The following is a 20,477-nucleotide window of genomic DNA, read 5'->3' as shown; positions in this document are numbered from 1 at the left end:
CCGGAGAGTGTAAGCGCCCCATAGCTGTCTATTTTGGTCTTGACGTTGCACTCCACTGCTGCAGCTGCTTGACTTGAACCGCTGTTTCCCCCACCTGGTGAAAAAAAAAGAAACGGTGATCGGGAAGATCGAGCCTTTTGCAGTCCAAGCCGTTCGTGCCAGATTCGCAATGGTGTCACAATGGCTTCGTCCCAGAACGACTATTTGTGGTCTCGACGTCGAGGATCAATTCGGACCGATAGTCAGTGAACTCTGTGCCTCTGGCTTCGACTTCACCTGGTATTTCGAATCTGTCATCTTGGCCTTGCCAGTGACAGTATTCTTTCTCGTCTGGGCATTGCCAAGGATTGTTTATCTCCGAAAGGAAAATGTCAAAATCACAGGGGGTTATTGGGGCATCGTCAAGCTGGTACGTCGCCTCCCGCTCGGTGGAAACACCTTACTGATCGCGCTCGTAGATTGCATATGCCCTCTTGGTGATCATTCAGGCAACTCTCCTCGGTCTATGGGCATCGTCCTTCGGAAAAACGACACGTGCCACGATCGGCACTGCTACTGTTACGCTGGTGGCCTACCTAGTACTCGGAATTCTTTCTCAATATGAACACGCCCGCACCATCAAACCGTCCACGATAAACACCGGCTATCTGTTTCTCTCTTCATTGCTTTCGATCCCGGAATCTCGCACTCTATACTTTGTGGAGTCGAATCGCGTCATTCCCATTCTTTACACAGTCAATCTGTGCCTCCGAGCGATCCTGCTAGTCGTCGAGTCGATTCCTAAAGACTCTGTTCTGAAACGTGCTTATCAAAATCCACCCCCAGAGACCGCCTCGGGCGTGCTGGGATTGAGCCTCTTTACGTGGATCAATCCCCTATTGCTGCTTGGGAGTCGAACAGACCTGACAGTGGCACAGCTGCCTGCACTGGAAGATCCTTTGTGTGCGACGGGTGTTGGACCCAATGGATTGGAGACGCTCTGGAGAAATGGTAAATATACCTCTGGTAAAGCACTAATAGGTGTAAACTAACCACCAGATGCGAATAGGTGCCAACTGGGACCAGCCGCATAGTTTACTCTGGGCGTCCATGCGGTACTACGCCGGGCCGTTCCTGCTTGGAATTCTTCCTCGCGCGTTGCAGATTGGCTTTACATTTGCTCAACCATTCCTGGTAGAGACTACTACTAGCTGGGTGGACTCTGAGGATGGACCTAACACTATGAGACAAGGATATGGCTTGATCGGCGCCTTCGCGGTCACATATATCGGCCTTGCGGTAAGTCCTGACTTGTTTCCGACCAGAATTGGAGACTGATTCAGTAAGATCACCACGGCGCTCGCTCAGCATCAAGCCTACAGAGTGGTGTCTATGATGCGGGCCAGTATGATTGACATGATGTTCCGACACGTCACCGTCATGCGCGACAGCGATATAGAATCCAGCACCCCGGTCACCCTAATGAACGCAGATATTGAGCGGATTTCCAGTGGATTTCGCTATGTACATGACGTCTGGGCGTGTATTGTCGAAATCCCCATTGCTCTTTATCTGCTTTGGCGGCAGCTGGGCATCGCTAGTGTCGCCCCCATTGTCGTCGTCGTTGGTAAGTATCTTGCTCTTCTTTTACCATTGTGGCCAATACTGACTTTTCTTAGTTTGTATGTTGATGTGTGTGCTAATATCTTCTCTGGCTGGTCCGCGCCAAAAGGTATGGCTGGAGGCTATCGAGAAGCGCGTTGATATGACCGCTCAGGTGTTAGGATCGATGAAAGGGGTCCGCATGGCCGGTTTGACCGATAAAATCTACAACACCGTCCAATCTATGCGCACTCATGAGGTGCGCATGTCAATTCGGTTTCGCCGATTGCTGATTCTCGTTGTCGCCGTAGGTGAGTCTAATTTGCACAAGATCCCATCCCCCACATCTGAGGACTAACAATGGCGCAGCATATAGCAATTACACCGTTACCCCATTGGCCTCCTTCTTGATATACTCCCTGAATGCCCGGGGCCATGACAATGAAACACTGACCCCTGCCCGTGCATTCACCTCGTTGACGCTATTTACACTGTTGGCCACCCCCATCTCCAACCTGGTCGAAGCCGTGACTGGAATTGCAACGGCTGTCGGGTCTATCAAACGCATCAACCTGTTCTTGCAGTCTTCTCCACGGAGCTACGAAGGCCAAGTAGATGATTTCGAGATTGTGAGCTCTGCAAACCAGTCCACAATCATAGTGGATGAAAAGAAGGGGGTGGATTACCCTAGCGTCTCCAGCCGTGAAGGCTTGCCTCACTATGATGCTCTTCCAGGGCTGGCTGTAGTTGCTCATAACAGCAGCACTGGCTGGGAGGAGGCCAAACCCAATGTCATAAATCAGGCCTCATTTGAGATCCGCCGTGGAACACTCAACACAATCGTTGGCCCGGTCGGTTGTGGCAAGTCAACGTTTGTTCGCATGCTGCTGCACGAAACTCCAATTGCTACCGGGACGCTTCATGTTGAGGCTGGAGCCATCGCCTATTGTACCCAAGTGCCTTGGTTGACTAACCGCAGTATGCAGGATAATATTTTGGGTGAGTCCATGTTTGATCTAGGTTGGTACAATACTGTGGTGGAGGCATGTGCACTAGAAGAGGACATCCGGGACCAGCCAAACCAAGATCAAGGCTTGCTGGGATCAGGAGCCGCTACTCTCAGTGGAGGCCAAAAGCAACGAGTGGTAAGTGTTTTGTTGAAAGGGGAATTGGATCAGCCGCGGATCACGGATGATAACTGACATTGCTTGGATAGGCTCTGGCGCGTGCCGTATACTCGCGTGCAGATACAGTGATCCTTGACGATCCGTTCAGTGGCCTCGATCGTACGACTGAAGATGCCATCTTCAATGCCCTGCTGGCCCCCGGTGGCCTCTTGCGTCGCATGGGCGCCACCATCATCATGACCAGCAACAGTGGTACGTTGGAGATCTACGTCTAATCTTCTAGATATTGCGGACTAATGCTGAACCAACTCTTGCAGTCTCTCGCCTCTCGTTTGCTGATCACGTCATTGCTCTCTCCAAAACAGGCACAATCGTTGAACAAGGCTCGTACAAACAACTGAACGAGCGCTCAGATAGTTATATTCACAGCCTGTCGGCGCCAGAAGGCAGCCGGCAGGCAGCTGTGGGCGACGATATGGAGATCACGGAAGTTGCGGGCCCTAAACTACACCAGCCACTGAGCCTAGCCGCCCTGGACCTCGAGGCACCACCGCCTCAGGACGGACGGCGGACAGGTGACATATCTATCTATTGGTACTACATGAAGATTCTTGGGATATGGCGGTCTCTCATCTTCATCTTCCTCATTTGCTGCTACGTGGTGGGAATTACTTTCCCTTGTATGTGTTTCTCAAATATGCGGTACCACAAGCTCCACGCTAACCAATGTAGCAATTTGGGTCGAATGGTGGACGGCCGCGAATATGAGGCATCCGAATGGGATGCTTGGTTACTGGCTAGGTGTTTATGGCTGGATTGCCGTCATGGCAGTGTCCACACTTGTCCTAGCTTGCTGGTCCGTCTGGACTCGCCCCTAATAATGGGTACTGGATTTTGAGGCTGACACTTTTTTAGGCATCTGATGTCCAACCTGGTCGCCCGCGCAGCCAAGTCCATGCATGCTCAACTGTTGAAAACCGTTCTAGAGTATGTGATTGTCTCTCTCCTGTCTGTCTATTGTGGTGTCACTGACTTTGCCGAACAGCTCCCCATTATCCTTCTTTCACAGTACTGATGTCGGTCAAACAACCAATCGGTAAGCTAAGCCTTTATATCTGTGCGACAAAGAGCACTGAGCCCCGTGTCGATGTAGTCTCCTGCTCACACTTCATAGGTTCAGTCAGGATCTTCAACTCATCGATATGGAACTTCCTCTCGCCGTTCTCAACACTATTCTCACCTTCTTCACCTGTGTCGCTCAGATGGTGGTCATATGTGTTTCAACCAGCTATATCGCAGCTACGGTGCCCGCCTGTCTATTGGCTTTCTATTTCATTCAACGGTTCTATCTCCGCACCTCGCGTCAGATCCGTTATCTCGATATTGAGGCCAAAGCACCTCTGATATCGCACTTCCTTGATACCCTCAACGGCTTGGTCACCATTCGCAGTTTCAAGTGGGAAGCACAGTATCGTAAGCAGAACGCCAAGTTGATCAATGACAGCCAAAAGCCCTTCTACCTGCTTTTCTCCATTCAGCGTTGGCTGGAACTGGTGATTGCGCTATGTGTTGCCGGATTCGCTGTTACTTTGGTAGGCATTGCCGTCGCCACGCGGGGCAGTCTCAGCGCTGGTTATGTTGGTGTGGCCCTACTGAACATTGTCGTCTTCACGGAGAATCTGCAGGGGTTGGTCATGCAATGGACCGTTCTCGAGACCTCGATCGGTGCTGTGTCACGTATTCGCCACTTCCACCGTACGACCACATCCGAGCACCAGGAGGAAGAAACGATAGACCCCCCGGCCGAATGGCCTGATCGAGGTGTTATTGAATTCCACAACGTGATTGCTTCATATCAGTGAGATTTCTCTTCTCCCCTTCCCTTCTACTGATCCCAAGTTGCTGATTTGTGCGTGTAGAAGCTCCTCAAGCCGAGCTCTTGATGATATTTCGCTCTCAATCAGGCCCGGCACCAAAGTGGGCATCTGCGGTCGCTCTGGGAGGTATGTTTGCCCGCATTGGAGCTCTTGCTGGTATTCTCCAGATCCAATCTAATCAATTATTTTCTCTCTAGTGGCAAGTCATCACTCATCTCCTCGCTGTTCCGTCTCATTGAACTCACGAGCGGCAACATTGTCATTGATGGGCTGGACATCTCTGCTATTCGTCGCAACTCGCTCCGCGCCCAGCTAAACTGCATTTCTCAGGAGCCGTTCTTACTGCCCACCTGCTCTGTCCGACTCAATATTGACCCAGGAAGTGGCCTCGATGACGAGGTTCTGATCAATGCGCTCCAAAAGGTCAAGCTCTGGGATGTGATTGAGGGGCTTGGTGGCCTGGACGCCATTATCACAGCACAAACCTTCTCGCCCGGCCAGAAACAACTCCTGTGTTTCGCATCCGCCATGGTTCGCCCGGAGGGCAAGATTCTGATTCTCGACGAAGCGACTAGCAGGTATGTCATTTAAATTTCTCTTTGACAGTGCCTTCTCCAGAGGCTGACCACACTAAACACAGTATCGATTCAAAAACCGATGAGATTATGCAATCACTCATCCGATCAGAATTCGCTTCGCACACCATCATTGCCATCGCGCATCGCTTGGAGACGATCGTTGACTTTGATGAAGTCATTGTCATGGAGTCCGGACGTATCAAGGAGCATGGCCCGCCGGGAGTGCTGTTGGAGGAGAAAGGTGCTTTCGCCGAGCTTTACTGGGACACGGGGCGGAGTTCCAATCGGACACCCATGGCCTTTTGAACTTCTTGTACCTATTTTGTTCATTTTACATACCTTACGTTTTTTTTTCTTCTCTGTGTTCTTTACAAGGGGTATACTTGAGGTCTATTTCATAAACCAAATCAGGCTCTCGGTACCCTGTCGGAGCTTATCAAAGGTTCAAACCTTCCCCATTGGGACAATATGTAACGTGTTAATGCTTGCCCTCATACGAACGGAATATTATCTTTCCACTTATAATTGCATTTTGCTTTCTATGATTCCCTATAACTAGTAGCATATACTTGGGTTTCTCTTCATATGCAGCAATGATCCAGCAATGGACGGCTAATCACATATAAGGCAAACATCTTAGCATTGGGTGCGATCTGCCTAGTAGAAAACCACTCCGTTTCTGTTGTGAAATCTCTCCCATGAGGTTTCGGCGAAGAAATATACCACGAAGCAACCATCCCACCCAATTTGACTGCTCAAGCTCAACCCTTTCGGAGGTTTTTTTTTTTGAGGATTTTCTGAACACCAGGCATGAATACATGATCTTTCCCTTCGCGCAGCATTCAGAGCCTCACAGGTGGATTAGCATGTCTATGGCTACGTTCTTGTTCGGTGAGGGAGAAGCCGCGAAACATCATCATATTAAGCCAGTTTCATTGCCAGCAAGAGCGTCGTGACATGACGTAAAGAAAGAAAATCTGATTCTAACCATGCAACCTCGCAAGACGAGGGCACCCCCCTTCCCACCGCCTAGATTAGTGATCTCTTACCTGAGTGCTCTCTTCGCCTTCGCTTCAGGAGGAGATCACCATACCCCCACAGAAGAAGATTTAGGGCTACCGACGCTACCAACACTCCAAGAACAATGATAAGCAAACCCCTGAGCCCCTGTCTACATCTCGCGTCTTAGGGGTAGTACGTATTAATTTGCCTATTTTAGACCCACTCCCGCAGGACCAAGGCCTCGGTAAGAAAGGGGTAGAAGGCCCGACGCGTTGGCAGTATCCTCAGGGAAAGGGGAGTTTAAATCCGCATTTTTGATCCACTATTTAGGCACAAGTTTACGCCTGAGAGCATCAACGCCACGACAGACAGGGTGAGCTAACTATGCATTCATTTCAAGTTCTAACCATGGAAAGACCTTCAAACATATTCATCAACGATGGTCAAATTGAATTGCTATATTGACTACAAAAAGTATTTGCAAATACCGTCACAGTGTCAGGCAAGGTGAAGTTTGAGAAACGCGTCAAAAATTCAAAAGGAATACTGGAGAGTCGCCCCGGAACTTGCAATCGCTCTGGCTGTGGGATCCAACAGCACCGAGTTTTGCTGTTCTGGCGTATATGGCGCTTCGGTCTTAGGCACAAACATTGTATTCGCCACCATTCCACGGTGGAAGAAACGAAATGCCTTGCGGTGACGTGTCTGGCGTTTCTCGCGATACTGTTTGAACTCGGCCTGCTCCAGCATAGCATACAAATAGCGTGGATGTACCACGATGGCCTGCGCCCCTTTCTGTCCAAAGCCAAAGGAGGTGAGGGAGAAAGCCTTCAGGCCGGACGTTGTGATGCTACGGTTGGGGTAGACGATATAGTCGTTCTTCTCGAGGTGGCCGTCCACGCTGTCGAGATTGCGGTTACCTGGGATAATGCCGCTGTTGAGCGCTTGCAGGCCACCGTTCAGCATCCATGCTCCGGCGGCACCCTTGGGGTGACCTGTGAGATATTTCTGTGAGATGGCGAAGAGTGGATTGCCTGGTGTGCGACCGAGATGTTTCATCTGGGCTTCGAGAACAGCAGGCTCATTTTTATCGTTCATCACTGTACTGGTACCGTGCAGAGTGACAAAGTCCAGGTCATCTAATTCAGCATGTTAATCAGATTGAATGAAGCGAAAGGGGATAGGGAACAAGACGCACCAATGCCGAGACCAAAGACTGCCAGAGCCCCACGAATGGGCGAGATCGAAGTCTGACTTTTCCAAAAGTCATTGCCAAATGTGTCCAGGGCTTCCTTGCGCTGGCGATCGGCCTCTTGCTCGACAAAGCGGAGGTGGTGCTCACGCGCTTCGCTGTCTTCAAGATCTCCCATGGTCTCTACCTCTAAGTCGACTGACTGCTGAATCTGGACGAAACGCGCCGCCAGACGACGCTTGCGGTATCGCACATCTAACAGGGGCGAGGGGAAGCGGTTTGTTGGCTGCTCGCGTGCATTGGTCAGAATACCCTGCCCGGGCGCGGGCACTGAGCGCCCAGTCTTGTCACTGGCGGTGCCGACCCAAGCAATAATACCTTGAATGGGCAGGCCAAGGTCTAACGCCAACCGTGCAGAAGTGATGACCTCAATTCCACTTCCCTGTGATTCGACGAACCCGCTGCGGCTCTCCGCCGAGGGTCGCGACATCTCTTGGGGAAGTCGGCCCTTTGTTGCTTCAGCAGCCGCATCTGTGGTCGCTTTCATATTGGCAAATTCTTCTGCCACAGCCTGGTTCATATCGTCATATCCTCCGACCAGGCAGATCTTGGCCCGTCCGGTCGCGATCGTCTCATACCCGGTTTCCAACGATTCGACCGATGTGGCACAAGCACCGACCGCCGTCCGGATGGGCCCAGAGGAGGATATGAGTAGCATATTCACCCACGCGGCAGTAGTGTTAATAAAGGTCTCCTGGAGGATATCCTTCTGCACTTCTTTGTCCATGTATCGATCCTTGAACAACTTCTTCAGGGAATGAACACCCCCCAAACCTGAACCAATACAGTTACCGAATTCCGAAACATGAATATACTGGTACAGCTCATAGGGGTCGGTGATTCCGGACGCGATCAACGCTTCTATCGTGCTCACCAAGGTGAAGAGGGTTCCACGGTCCACCTGGGCAACAATGTCGTCAGGAATGCCGTAGGTGCGTGGATCCCAACCGGTAGGGACCTGTCCTGCCACAGCATGGTCATAATTTAAAGCTTTGGGGATCATCAGGACGGCCCCCTTCTTCAAGCTGACCACACAACGCTCTCCGAGCGACAGGACATCAACATGTTTCTCGCCATGCTCGTTGACAAGTTGCTGCGCCACTTCAGGGGAAACCTCGAATTCCGGTAGGTCTTCCTCGAGAAGGATTTCTTGAAGCAATTGCCTTTTTCCAGTTGTCTCCTGTGCATCTAGTGCGGCCTCCACCAGACGGATCCCCGTATGGGCAAGAATATACTCTTCATAGCGAACCTTGATGTCGAGGTCTTGGACAGCCTTCTTGGTCTTCGCGTCCACCCATCCGGTATACTGCTGGCCGTCAAGGAGTCCATTGTAATGCGTGATCAAGCCCATCATCCAAGCCATTTCAATGCACCCTTCGAGTGACAGGCGCCCAGTAGCCTCCATCTGCCACCGAGTACGGGAGTTACCGAATGGTCCTATCTCGGAGAATCCAGTCACCACCACGACGCGATCTAGGTTCGCCATTCCAAGTAGTCTTTCCCGCAAGGGTTGGACTTCAACATCCTCATCAGGTAATGGCGGGAATGTGAACGGGATATTTGCCAGGCGAGGCCGAGCAACCTCTTGGTCTTTTGCCTGGAGACCCAAAATCGTGAGCTTCTCTTCAGCTTCCTTTTCCTGAGCCAGGTTGGCACGAAGAGTACTTTGATCGAGGATATCACGGCGGACCTTATCCACCGTGGCTCGAAGATTTGGGATGGCGTTCAGCCCTCCCGTGAGATCGGCATACAATGGCTGGACGTTGCATTCGCTGGCCAACTTGCGAGTCAGCAGCACCAGAATATATGCTGCCATCTCCGCTGTCGAGAAGGTTTGCACGCCATGAAGTTCGATGCCAGCGGCAACGATATTATTATCCGCCATGAGCCCCGTACCACGAGTCCATCCAATAACCGCACCGCAGATGGATAAATACGCAGACCAGCTCTCCGAGTGCCACTTTTCAAATAGTGATTCAAGCGCAAGCTTGGACTCGGCGTACAAGCCATCGTTACCAAAGGCACCGTGGTTCGGAGAAAGTGGCAGAATGACTTGGGTGGGTCGCGTGCGATACCCGCGGGCCTGCTTTTGTTTCTTGATGGCGCCCAGCAAACGTAATGTGTTGGTAAGCATGATGCGGTGGGCAAGCTCCGAGCGCGAATCAATTTGGTCAATCTCTCGTCCAGACTCTGTAATTGCCGCGAAGGGAATTACATGATCCAGGTCCCAGCCTAGCCCGGTATCTGCGAAAATGTGCTCTACAAGGCCGTCAAGATCTTGTTGACTGCCTTGGTTGAAGGGAGCGACGATGAGCTCGGAGCCCCGGGCGCCATGCTCGACGTAGAGGTTCTGGTAGTAGCGGGTGGTAGACGATGAATAGCTGCTGGTAGTGATGATCACTTTAGCACCACCACTCAAAAGACCTTTCAGGACCTCGGCATTTATCGACCCTGCGCTGACTCCTGTCATCAGCACATTTTTGTTGACAAAAGTCACTCCTTCACTCCAAGAGGTTTGCACCTCCTCGCGGTACAATGTAGTCATCGGCTGGTTGATATGCCAGGATGACTGACCACGTGTCTTGATTGTGATCGGTGCAACAACCGGAGATTCGCCACGAGCGACTTCGGAATACTTGATATTACCCTTCTCGTCAATATCGGTGCTGGGGCCTTTGATGAGAGCATCGTAACTGGCAGCCAGAGGCTCAAACCGAGGGATGCGAGTTTTCTCACAACGATCCAACAGGCGGTGCAGGGCCGCTTTGGCTTCAGGAAACCGAGGTCCCCAGGCCAAAGATTCGTTGCCAGCGAGATAATTCAGCATGCGCACTAAGCGGGGACTAGATCGATTCGCAATGGCGTTGCTATATTTGGCATAATCCGCATCTGAGAAGTCACCACGCAGGATTCGATGAAAGAGGTCGAGGGCGTCTTGTAAGACCCAGTTCCAGCTCGAATGGAAGCGTCGAAGCTTGGAGGCTGCCCAGAGAGGACGGATACCGGAAAGGAAGAAATCCCCCATCTCCGCCGTGATGCCGTCCAATTGGTGCTGCAGCTCGGCCGTTGCTAGTTGTGCTTTCAACGCCTCGTGGGCATCTTGCCTCAGGTCCTTTCCTAGGAGCCGTGCATACAGTTCCATTAAGGACTTCTTCAGCTTGGTCTGGTCCTTCACCACGGAGTCGAGGGCTGCACTGTCCACCGGGGTTGTGACTGTTACCGCAGTCGCCGCAGTTTGGGTGAACCCCAAGAGGTTGAGCCCGTGATCAGTCCCATATTGCTGCACAATTTTATCGAAGAACGAGTGTGCCTCTTTTTGGTCCGCCAACCTCGATGAGATTTGCGCTGTGCTTGCTCGCAGAAAGATTGCATCTTGACGACCTGGGCCCAGGCCCCATCGAGACTTCAAATAATCACGAACATCCCCACTGGAAAAGCCCGCAGGAAGCTTCTGCGCAAAAACCTTGGACAATAGACCAGTTGAAACTTTGCGCAACTGCCCCGAGAAAGAGGGCGCGGATTGTAGCAGGTTTGCCAACCCATCGAGAGCCATATCCTCTGGCTTTTCGGGGAGCGAGCCGAACTCGGCATCGAGGTCCCCGACAATCTCATTCTCCATGGTTGATCGACCTGCATTACGATTAGTATCATTAATTGGGTCTTTCTAACCGAGCAAGTCACATACCATTGGCTAGAGCCTTGATTGTTTTCATTGTTTCCAGTTCACCGTGACTCTTTCGTAGCTTTCCGGCAACGATAGCAACCAAGATCTCCTTTGCATCAATATGAGCGTCCGGGATCGGGGCAGCATTGGTGATGTTCGTTGAGGCGGTGACGTTCATTTGAGCTTCAGAAGACTCCGCCGTTTGGAGACCTTTCACAGTAACTTGGGCAGTTGTGGTCGCTTCGGTCACAGTTGACCTGGTGGGTGTTTCGATCTTCTTCGATTTTTCTGAGGTTGCCACTGTACCTGCCTCTAACAAATACTGAATCTCTTGTGAATTCTGCGCATAAGAAAGAAACCGTCGAGTGATGTTGCGAGCAGCATCTTGGGATTTGAGATGTCGAGCGACAGTGTTCTTGAGCATGCTGGTGAGGACATCGGCGGGTCCGATTTCGACGAAGCGCTTAACATTATGCTCTTTGAGGAGGACATCTTGCGTAGTGATCCTATTCAATGTTAACAACCCCCAGGGTCATTCTTCGTTGCTTTATCGAGGACTGCGGCTCACCATTGGACCGGGGACGCAAATTGATGTCTATCGAATGCAGTCCTGCTGTCAGCGACATTATACTATGATGAGATACCTCGAAGACTATCACTCACGCCAGCAACTCAACCAAGAGCAGATATGCTAGTTGTTGCCCAACCTGGGGCTGCATTGTTATTTGTGACATTGCTCAGGAATCGCACTGTCGTCTACGTTCATTTCTTGTGAACCAGATGCGCAGAGGATCCACTATTTAGGTCTATCTACATATTTCCCGGCTACAAGCTCTTGCTATGAATTTTTGGCCCTTCTTTGCAATGCCCCGTCGGGTTTAGCTATTACCGGCAACAGCTCAGGGCCTACCATGTGGTCACCCACCGGACCCTCAAGCCATGTGCTCAGAACACGATCCAACATCATCATGCAAAGCCGTTCGCATCTTTTGGCCCCATTACTAGTAACGGATATGACACTAGCTGCTCACAGTGCATGATGATGCTACACCACTTAGCGCCAAATAATTAGGGCTTACATGGGTGGAGACAGGGCTGAATCTGTGCTTATCCTGGTTCTCGATCAAGTACCGTCAGCAAACACAACGGACTAGTTCAAAGGGCATCGGAGGATTATGGGCTAACTCGAGGCTGAAAAGGTCCTAAAAGTTTCTGGCATAGTATCCAAAGTCGTATGGTGTGGCTTAATCACTCCAGAGCATTCAGCCACTCTCTGTCGTAGTAATTTTGTTATAGTCAGCGCACTGGTCCAGCGGGATCTCAGACGTTTTCTATACTCGCAGATTGTAGAAAATATTTTCAGAGCCTGGTAAAATCATTCATCGTTTGCGATGATCGCAGTCGAATCACTGAGGGAAGCGCCTCTCGTGGTTTTGGTCAAGACTGTTCCTCTTGCCCTTGTAGCTTATGTGAGCTCCTTCCATGATCGTCCTTAGCAGACATGTGTGTTCTGACTATTCTTATTTTCTGAAGGGACTTGCCATCATCGTCTATCGCATATGGTTCCATCCTCTTGCCAAATTCCCCGGGCCTGTCTTGGCCAAAGTCACAAACCTCTATGGCGGATACTATGCATGGAGAGGAGACCTGCATCTTGATATGATGCGTTGTCACGAGAAATACGGTTCGAAGCAATCCTCTTATGCTGTGGTGCTTTCATGCTGACCTGCTGCGTGATAGGCGATATTGTTCGATACGCACCCAATCGCGTCCTGTTCAATAGCAACACCGGCTTGAAAGGTAAATGATCCATCGATACATCTCTTCATGTACCTTTTGCTGAGCGTCCGCTATGTTGCAGAGATCTATGCATTCACCAAGCAAGTTCAGAAGTCGGCCGCCTACGGGGCCATGGTTCATCGGGCTCCCAATACTCTTACCCTGATTGACAAGAAACAACACGGTCGCAAACGCCGTACCATCGCCCAGGGATTTGGAGACAATGCTCTCCGTGGGTTTGAGGATACTATCATGGGCCTAGTGCGCAAATTTTGTGACTCGCTGGTCCAAGACACTTCGGCAGGCGAATGGTCTTCTCCGCAGAACATGGCCAAGTGGTGTATGTCTTCTTTGTTTGTCAAATTTCATGGTCGGATACAGCAGACTAATTGCCATTAGCAAACTACCTGACTTTCGATATCATGTCTAGCGTGATTTTTGGTGAGAGCTTCGATCTCATCGGCAGTCCTGAAAATCGACATATTGTCCAATCCATTGAAGACTCCAATGTGCGGACAGGAGTCCTCCTCCAAGCAAGCGAGTTGTCCACTCGCCGCCTTGACCGCAAACTCTTCCCCGAGGCCATCGCTGGCCGTAACATTTTCATTCGCTTCGTTAACCAGCTGCTAAAGAAGCGAATGTCAGTCAAACCCCTGAAGCGTAATGACGTTTTCTCGTTCTTGCTCGATGCAGTGGATCCGGAGACAAAACAGGGCTTTACCCCAGCTGAGATTGGAGCGGAGAGCACTACTATGATTGTGGCTGGTATGTAGCTCCCCTAAACGTTCCTTTGCTACTCTGGTCATACACTAATCTTGCGCGCACACAGGATCCGATACCACTTCCACGGCTATTGCATCAATCTTCTTCTACCTCTGCCGCTACCCTGATATCTACGAGAGAGTCAAGACCGAGGTTCGCGCTGTGTTCCCTGATCCCAATGACGTCAGCATCGGAGCTGGCCTCACCGAATGTGTATTTCTTCGTGCATGTATTGATGAGACTCTACGTATGTCTCCTCCGGCCAGCAGCTCATTGTGGCGCGAGGTGATCCAGGACGGTGTCATGATTGACGGGCATGTAATTCCTCGCGGCTATGATGTTGGTACTTGCATTTATGCTGTCCATCATAATGCCGAGTACTATCCGCAGCCGTTCGAGTATCGTCCTGATCGTTGGCTCGACGAGCCCGATAAGGTCCAACTTGCTCGTTCCGCATTTACACCCTTCTCAATTGGGCCCCGAAGTTGCTTGGGCAAAGGATTGGCCCTGACTGAGTTGTCTTTGACCATGGCCTATCTGTTGTCCAAGTATGATTTCCGTCCTGCACCGGGCACCGAAGATGTGGGCGGCGGTTCGGCTTCTCAGGGGCCCGGACGAAGCCGTGAGGGGGAGTATCAACTTCATGATCATGTCACGGCGGCAAAGAATGGGCCAATTGTGCAGCTCCGCTTACGCCAGTAAGCAAGATGGGTTGTTAGACAGATGAATGAGAATTTTAAAGATAATATGGCGCGATCGAATGAATTGAATGATATCGTGTTTGCACGGAGCCTTTGTACGTTTACTTCGCCATTCTCCCAGTCTTACAGGTGAAGCTTGCTATGCGGTCTGATGTCTTTGTATTAAACAACTGTTATTGCATTTATGCGTAGTCACCCAGGCCCTTACCTCGTTGTCACCTAACCTGATTTGTAAGTCCAAAATACGTTACACCTTCTGAGAATAAAGCAGTAAGATATATCCCAAATGTTGTTTCTATTGTGAAGACTTTCTTTACTGGGACATTTGGAAAGAACATCCCGGAAAATTCCCACATCTTGACACTTGAGCTCTTTCACTTGAGAAAGCGGACAGTTTCAACTCAGTGGTCCTGAGTTTCTCATGATATGTAATTGACGTTCTCTTATTCACTTTTGCACAACTCCATCGAGCACTTGCTTCACCTCATGACACCATTCCAGGCTATCCTCTCTATCACCGCGCTGAAGACTCGTCAACTCTGCATATAGCTTTTGACAGACTGGGCCAGCAGCGCTCTCAGTTGTGTAAACAAAGTAGTCCCCGCGCGACTGGTGCGTGATCGAGCGAATAGGAACCAAGCAAGCGGCAGTTCCCACGGCCATCACTTCACTGAAGGTCGACAATTCCGCGTATTTGACCTGGTCATCATTAGCCAGCCATCCGGTAATATGGGAAACCAAAACTCACCGTGCGATGCTCGACTTGATAATCCAACCCTTTTCCAATCGCCATCAAACTATCCGAGGTCACGCTGTTGATGATATTATCACTCTTCGGCACGACCAAGACCACTTGCTCCGCTCCCCCTTCCTGTTGCATGATCTTGACGCCCATGAACCCCGAGGTTGAGAACTCATCAATGTCCTCCCCGGTTTTGCTATCCAGATGCAACGTCATCGGGAATCCTGCTTTCATCGCGTGTTTCGACCACTTCATTACGGGCGCGTAATTACCTCCGATCTTAGCATGCCCGGTCCCCTTGGGAGCTGCCCGATCAAACTCTTCCAAAGTCACCGCCGGCAGCGGTGCCGTTCCATGGTAACTGCTGAATGGCTGGACATAAACACACAACGTATACTCAGCCGGTGGCGTGAGGGCCAAGTGCCCGCTGGACCCGAACAGCACGGGCCTGATGTACAGGGCTGCACCACTCTCATAGGGGGGAACCCACTCGGCATTGTACACGACGGCTGCATTGACGGCAGCAATGAAATGGTCAATAGGCACAGGTGGAATGGATACCACATCTGCCGAGTGCTGCATACGCGCGGCATGGAAGGCTGGGCGGAAGATTTGGATCTTGCCGCTCTGGGTGCGGTAGGCTAATTGGGGTTGTTAGGATTTTTGGACTGATTGTTGTGAACCTGATGTCCCATAAGTACCTTTTAGACCCTCGTACACCTGTTGGCCATAGTTCAGGGCGGTTGAGAGTCCGTGCACTCGTAGATAGGGATCCTCGATGAATTTGGGCGCTGTCCAGTTGCCCTCTTCGACCGAATAGGTTGATTCGATGTGACCATTGACTAGGAAGGTAATAATCGATTAGCTTCATTTTGAAGAAATTATAGCAAGGTGAATAATCTTTGGAGAGGCACTCACCCATATCGGTCACAGCCAGACCTAATTTGGTCCATTCTACATTGTGTTAATGCCTTTACTGAAATTACTCGATGTGCATAATTAAGCACTGTTACTGACCAACATCGGGCGCAGGGGCTGTCGGGAAAGTCATCCTAGCAATTAGAAGCCAATATCGTCCAAGTTGAAAGATTGGTGAAGAGACGGGTACAGATGGAGTGAATTATTTCAACGAGGGTCCCAGCCGTGAGGTATCAGACTCTTCAGCCAATTTTAGGAGGTATTCTGTCAATAGTTTTATTATTAAGTTCGTGGGGCTTACTTCCACTCCTTCTTGTCAGCAACGCAGCCACGCCACACGGTCCTTGCCTGACAATGACATTGCATATAACAGCCGCCGCTACTGCAAGGTCACTCTTCTAATGTTCAGTAGATGCAACACTATGCAGCATCAGCACAATAAGCCCAGGAAAATTTCTCCGAGCCTGAGATGAGGATTAGAATTTTTTTGTTGGCAAGCCAACCGTCGCTACATCTTCCCACTGCGCCTTCAACCTCGCCCTCGCCCCCAACCTTTGGGGGCGGTAACTTCCACTGCTCAGCTGGACTCGCTTGGGGTGACTCAAATGGCGAAAGTTATACATGGTAGCTACGTAGAAATACTTTTTTTTGCTGTTCAATTCAATACTCGACACACCGGTTAAATAGTAAGTCCAGTGTCCCTGGCGGCAATAGTAGTCGTCCGTAGACGAGAGCGACATCATCGAAATCAGACATTCTCTCCCTATCCTTCACTTTCCCATTCCCTCTTCACAATACACAAGATATCAGCTCCAGTCCTGCACGCAGACCACGGCTCGTCCAATGCACACAGTCTGATTCTGCCTGTGATCAGATTCGACCCCCTGCTTATTTGCTCATGACTGAAATAGATAGAACTTTGTGGCAGAAACCTCCTAAAACCGAGGCTATGCACGAGTTTCGCGGCAGCCTGATGCAAGCCGAAATCGAGTCTATTTGGCCCTATCCTCATAAAAAGTGGCACCATGACAACCTGGCCAGCTCAGCAGGCTGGACAGCTATCACTGATGATCCTACGTCCGAGTCGGAGTTATACATAGCCCTGCCCGGTGCTCCGCAAGACGATATTCCCTTCCACTCCGAAACTTTCTCCATTGTATGTCACCTGCTTTTTGGCTTTTTCTTTGGCCCTTGCTCTTGCTCTTCTGCTCTTCAAAAAGTGGCCTAACCTTCCGTCTTTTCACTTGTACTTTGCTCTGTGACGCCGATGAAGTGACTTTATCGATTAACTCTTTACAGGACGAATGCCCCATGCCCACTCAATCTAACCCGGCACTCCTTTCATCTCTCCCTCCCACCCCACCATCCAGTCAAGTCAATCCTCCCACAGCAGTTTCACAGCCACAATCACACCATCTCAGTCCCATGGCCAAAAAGCCAGATCGTAGTCCACCCTGCTGTTCTGCTCATGAGCGCATGCTTCATCAAGAGCTCTCACGCGGCGCCAGTATCAATATTCAGAACGCCAGCGGCCAGACCCCGCTGCATATCGCTGCTCAACAAGGCAGCCTTGGCACTGTACGGCTCTTACTCGCCTCGAATATGATCGACGTGAACGTTCAGGACCGATGCGGAGCCACTGCATTGCATCTGGCGAGTGAGAACGGGCATGTTGCGGTAGTGAGCTTGTTAGTGGCACATAATGCCCGATTGGATGTAAGGGCAACAAGCGTGTGATGAGTGGATATTCTTATCAGGAGCTTTGGTTGGGCAACGCCCTGGACCATCTTGTTGATCGTCGGGATTGCCTGTTTGGTTTGATATTATGGCTGCTAGGGAACAAAAAATGTACTTAGTAGGTATAGCTAAGAAATATAGATACAGCCTTCATGTTTAGCTATTAGTGTCCAGATGAAAATGAAACCCCAGACTTCAAGTCCACCGGTTGAGAGGAGTCCGGGCGGCGGTCGCAGAGAGGTAAAACAAAGATTCAAAAGTTTCTCCCCAACCTGAACTTCCACTACCTTTCCATCCAATCAACTTCGATGTCATAAATGTGCTGTTGTTTGAAAAACATCAATATGAAATTAGATAATGCTAGAGCTCACGACCTTATGTAGGTAGTCAGAACAGTCTTATCCTAACCTTGGAACTTGAAGTAGACAACGGGGCTCGGGACCTCGGGGTCGGCCCGGACGGGAAGCTTGGAACCTTGAAAACGGGCCATTTCAACGCATGTATCTTACTCGACTTGCCATTGACCTTGAAAATTGATATTATTAGATATGTAGGTAGTTTCTCGGATCTGCATCTTATCCATCAGGTACTCGCTTAAGTATCCTACTATCTCGTGGCTATTGCGTTGTTGCCAGTGGCTACAACAGCGATTGGGGGTCTCTGGATATAGTATATATATTATCGGCGCCGTGAGGTGCCCAGGTGCATCTATAACTGTACCATCTACAAGTATTAAAAGCACTTGATATTTCAGATTTACGCACTGATTGATAAACGAGGCTTGTTCTGCACCTTCTCCTAAGCAAAAGTAACTCGTGCGCAGTAAAAAAAAAAAAAAAAAAAAAAAAAAACAAACATCTAGGGAATACGGGTGAGGTGTTGAGCTGAGCATGCCTAAAAGGCGGTGCACTATAGCAGAAAAAGTATGGCAACGCGACCGTTTGTTTCCCAACACCAGTTTATCACACACGCGCTCTTGCTTAGATGCGACTACTTATCTACGTGTCTCGTTCACCAAAATCATTATCAAGTATTATCATTAAGCTGAGCTTGCACATATCTCTATATCAACCTCGATCCCCTAAGCCATCATGAAATAATAAAGTCCAGGTTGAACAGCCCAGCCGCCTTCTACACGGTCAAGTGACGGGCCCGTACCACATGTAAATCTTTCCCTCCAGCTGTCGCTTAATACGCCCGGAGGATCGAGTGAGCCACCACGATAGACTGGGATCGGTCTCCGCCAGGGAGCCCCAGAGCGAAACGTGGTCCTCCCGAATGCGGTCCCAGAATCGCTCAGCCACGCCATTATGCCAATCCAAGTGGAAGATGGAAAACAAGGCGAGCTCTGATATGCTTCCGATGATACTGTCCTGTTCGACGGATGTGGCCATGGAGCGTGGAGCATATGCCTCCGCATCACCCGATGGCAGCGATGGAGCAAATTGCCATGGGAACGATGCTTGCGTGAAAACAAGCGCGAGGTTATTGACTGTCTGTTCTGGTGCTGACGAGATCGGGTCGTGGTCAAAGTAAGCGATGAAGTCTCTGGTCTCAAGCTGCGTTAGGAGTGCATCGATGTCAATGGCCCCATTGGAGATGACGTGACGCTGAAGGGCGGTGCGAAGGGCCTTTCGTGAAGGAAAATCCTGGAGAGAGGTGGCAGACTGGACGATCCGTGGATTACGCAGTACCGTCCAGAGCGCGGGATCAGGAAAGATGGTGCTGCGCAAGGCCGTGGCCTCCCCCAGCATGATACTGGCATGAGGCCTGAGTTCTCGCGCTAGATCGTGCATCGCGGGAGAAGTAGCGATGAGTGCCGACATGGAGGAGGGAGAGGCGTCGCGAACGAGGAAAATACTACGCAACGGTTGCAGTACTCGCGCCAATTGCGCAACGGCATCATAGGCGTCCAGCGCATACGTGCGAGACTCTGCAGATGAAGTGCCCAATGCTGCCACGACCGGTATATAGCCATTATGGATAGCGGACTTGATTCCCTGGGTGGCAATATCTGTCACATGGCCCTGATGGTAGGACATCGTGCCGTCAGATTCAGAGACGGCCGTAAATATACCAGAGGAGATGGGCCGTGTCTCGACATCCTGCTGCTCCAGGAGCGCGCTGAGCTGGTAGTTCGTCGTGCGGATGCGACATAGTCGATTCGGCTGATCGTTGGGCCCCTCCACTCTCGATATGGACGGAAGATCCAGGTCTAACTCACCATGTACGACAACAGGAAACAGACCGACTCTGCGTAGGAATGCTAGTGAGTCGGCAAGCTGTTCGAGCTGCTCGCGCACGGCGGTTCGCGGCGAAGAGAGTGAGTCCGGCCCGAGAGCGATTACGGCCAGAGATTCGCCCTGCGAAGGGTGAAACTGGCCGAGATACTGCTGTATGTGCTGTGTGGAGTCAATGAGACGTAGCAGTTGGGTTATTATCCCACGATTGGTATGCATGCAGAAGCGCTGCCCTCTCGAAGACTGGACAGAGAGATAGCCCCAGCTAGTGCGAGTGGGGAGCCCACAACGACCCAGCAATGGGGCCAGCATAGTGGAACAATTACCTCGACACCAAGGGCCAAGGTAAGATGGCCGATTGCAGATAAGCTAGGGGCTGAGTGGTCAGAGGATTCGTCGAGCTGGGCTTATACTAGTCGGGTGCTGGTAATGGCAGTCATGCTCGCCTCGGGTTTTGCGCACTCTGCACGATTGTCATCACGAAATGTGGCGCATCTTGCTTTCCCTTGACCCCCGG

At 50.7% G+C, this 20,477-nt stretch overlaps 6 protein-coding genes across 6 annotated transcripts; 3 read left to right on the top strand and 3 right to left on the bottom strand.

Moving 5' to 3' along the window:
* Positions 1 to 169: 169 nt before the first annotated feature.
* Positions 170 to 5,469, top strand: PEX2_032500 (ABC transporter, integral membrane type 1; the record flags this gene model as incomplete). Its single annotated transcript, XM_016740525.1, has 15 exons — positions 170 to 409; positions 459 to 990; positions 1,049 to 1,278; positions 1,327 to 1,606; positions 1,659 to 1,892; positions 1,951 to 2,726; positions 2,798 to 2,960; positions 3,026 to 3,388; positions 3,441 to 3,564; positions 3,624 to 3,695; positions 3,754 to 3,804; positions 3,883 to 4,566; positions 4,628 to 4,711; positions 4,783 to 5,163; positions 5,226 to 5,469. The coding sequence occupies 15 exons, from the start codon at positions 170 to 172 to the stop codon at positions 5,467 to 5,469; spliced, it is 4,458 nt and encodes a 1,485-aa protein (XP_016594213.1).
* A 1,230-nt stretch (positions 5,470 to 6,699) lies between these two features.
* On the bottom strand, positions 6,700 to 11,800 carry PEX2_032490 (Acyl transferase/acyl hydrolase/lysophospholipase; the record flags this gene model as incomplete). The annotated part of the gene is made up of 4 exons (XM_016740524.1): positions 6,700 to 7,304; positions 7,364 to 11,047; positions 11,103 to 11,587; positions 11,745 to 11,800. The coding sequence occupies 4 exons, from the start codon at positions 11,798 to 11,800 to the stop codon at positions 6,700 to 6,702; spliced, it is 4,830 nt and encodes a 1,609-aa protein (XP_016594212.1).
* A 672-nt stretch (positions 11,801 to 12,472) lies between these two features.
* PEX2_032480 (cytochrome P450) lies at positions 12,473 to 14,324 on the top strand (the record flags this gene model as incomplete). The annotated part of the gene is made up of 6 exons (XM_016740523.1): positions 12,473 to 12,550; positions 12,615 to 12,765; positions 12,822 to 12,881; positions 12,943 to 13,200; positions 13,260 to 13,625; positions 13,690 to 14,324. 6 exons carry the CDS (start codon positions 12,473 to 12,475, stop codon positions 14,322 to 14,324), a joined length of 1,548 nt encoding a protein of 515 aa, XP_016594211.1.
* A 446-nt stretch (positions 14,325 to 14,770) lies between these two features.
* PEX2_032470 (Branched-chain amino acid aminotransferase II) lies at positions 14,771 to 16,116 on the bottom strand (the record flags this gene model as incomplete). The annotated part of the gene is made up of 5 exons (XM_016740522.1): positions 14,771 to 15,022; positions 15,072 to 15,706; positions 15,767 to 15,907; positions 15,984 to 16,019; positions 16,083 to 16,116. The coding sequence occupies 5 exons, from the start codon at positions 16,114 to 16,116 to the stop codon at positions 14,771 to 14,773; spliced, it is 1,098 nt and encodes a 365-aa protein (XP_016594210.1).
* Positions 16,117 to 16,881: 765 nt separating this feature from the next.
* On the top strand, positions 16,882 to 17,720 carry PEX2_032460 (ankyrin repeat domain-containing protein; the record flags this gene model as incomplete). The annotated part of the gene is made up of 2 exons (XM_016740521.1): positions 16,882 to 17,139; positions 17,283 to 17,720. 2 exons carry the CDS (start codon positions 16,882 to 16,884, stop codon positions 17,718 to 17,720), a joined length of 696 nt encoding a protein of 231 aa, XP_016594209.1.
* Positions 17,721 to 18,859: 1,139 nt separating this feature from the next.
* PEX2_032450 (Aspartate/glutamate/uridylate kinase) lies at positions 18,860 to 20,179 on the bottom strand (the record flags this gene model as incomplete). The annotated part of the gene is made up of 1 exon (XM_016740520.1): positions 18,860 to 20,179. One exon carries the CDS (start codon positions 20,177 to 20,179, stop codon positions 18,860 to 18,862), a length of 1,320 nt encoding a protein of 439 aa, XP_016594208.1.
* Positions 20,180 to 20,477: the final 298 nt, after the last annotated feature.

Source organism: Penicillium expansum (genome assembly GCF_000769745.1).
Source record: "Penicillium expansum strain MD-8 chromosome Unknown contig94, whole genome shotgun sequence".
NCBI lineage: Eukaryota > Fungi > Ascomycota > Eurotiomycetes > Eurotiales > Aspergillaceae > Penicillium > Penicillium expansum.
This window is presented reverse-complemented; position numbering and strand designations above follow the sequence as displayed.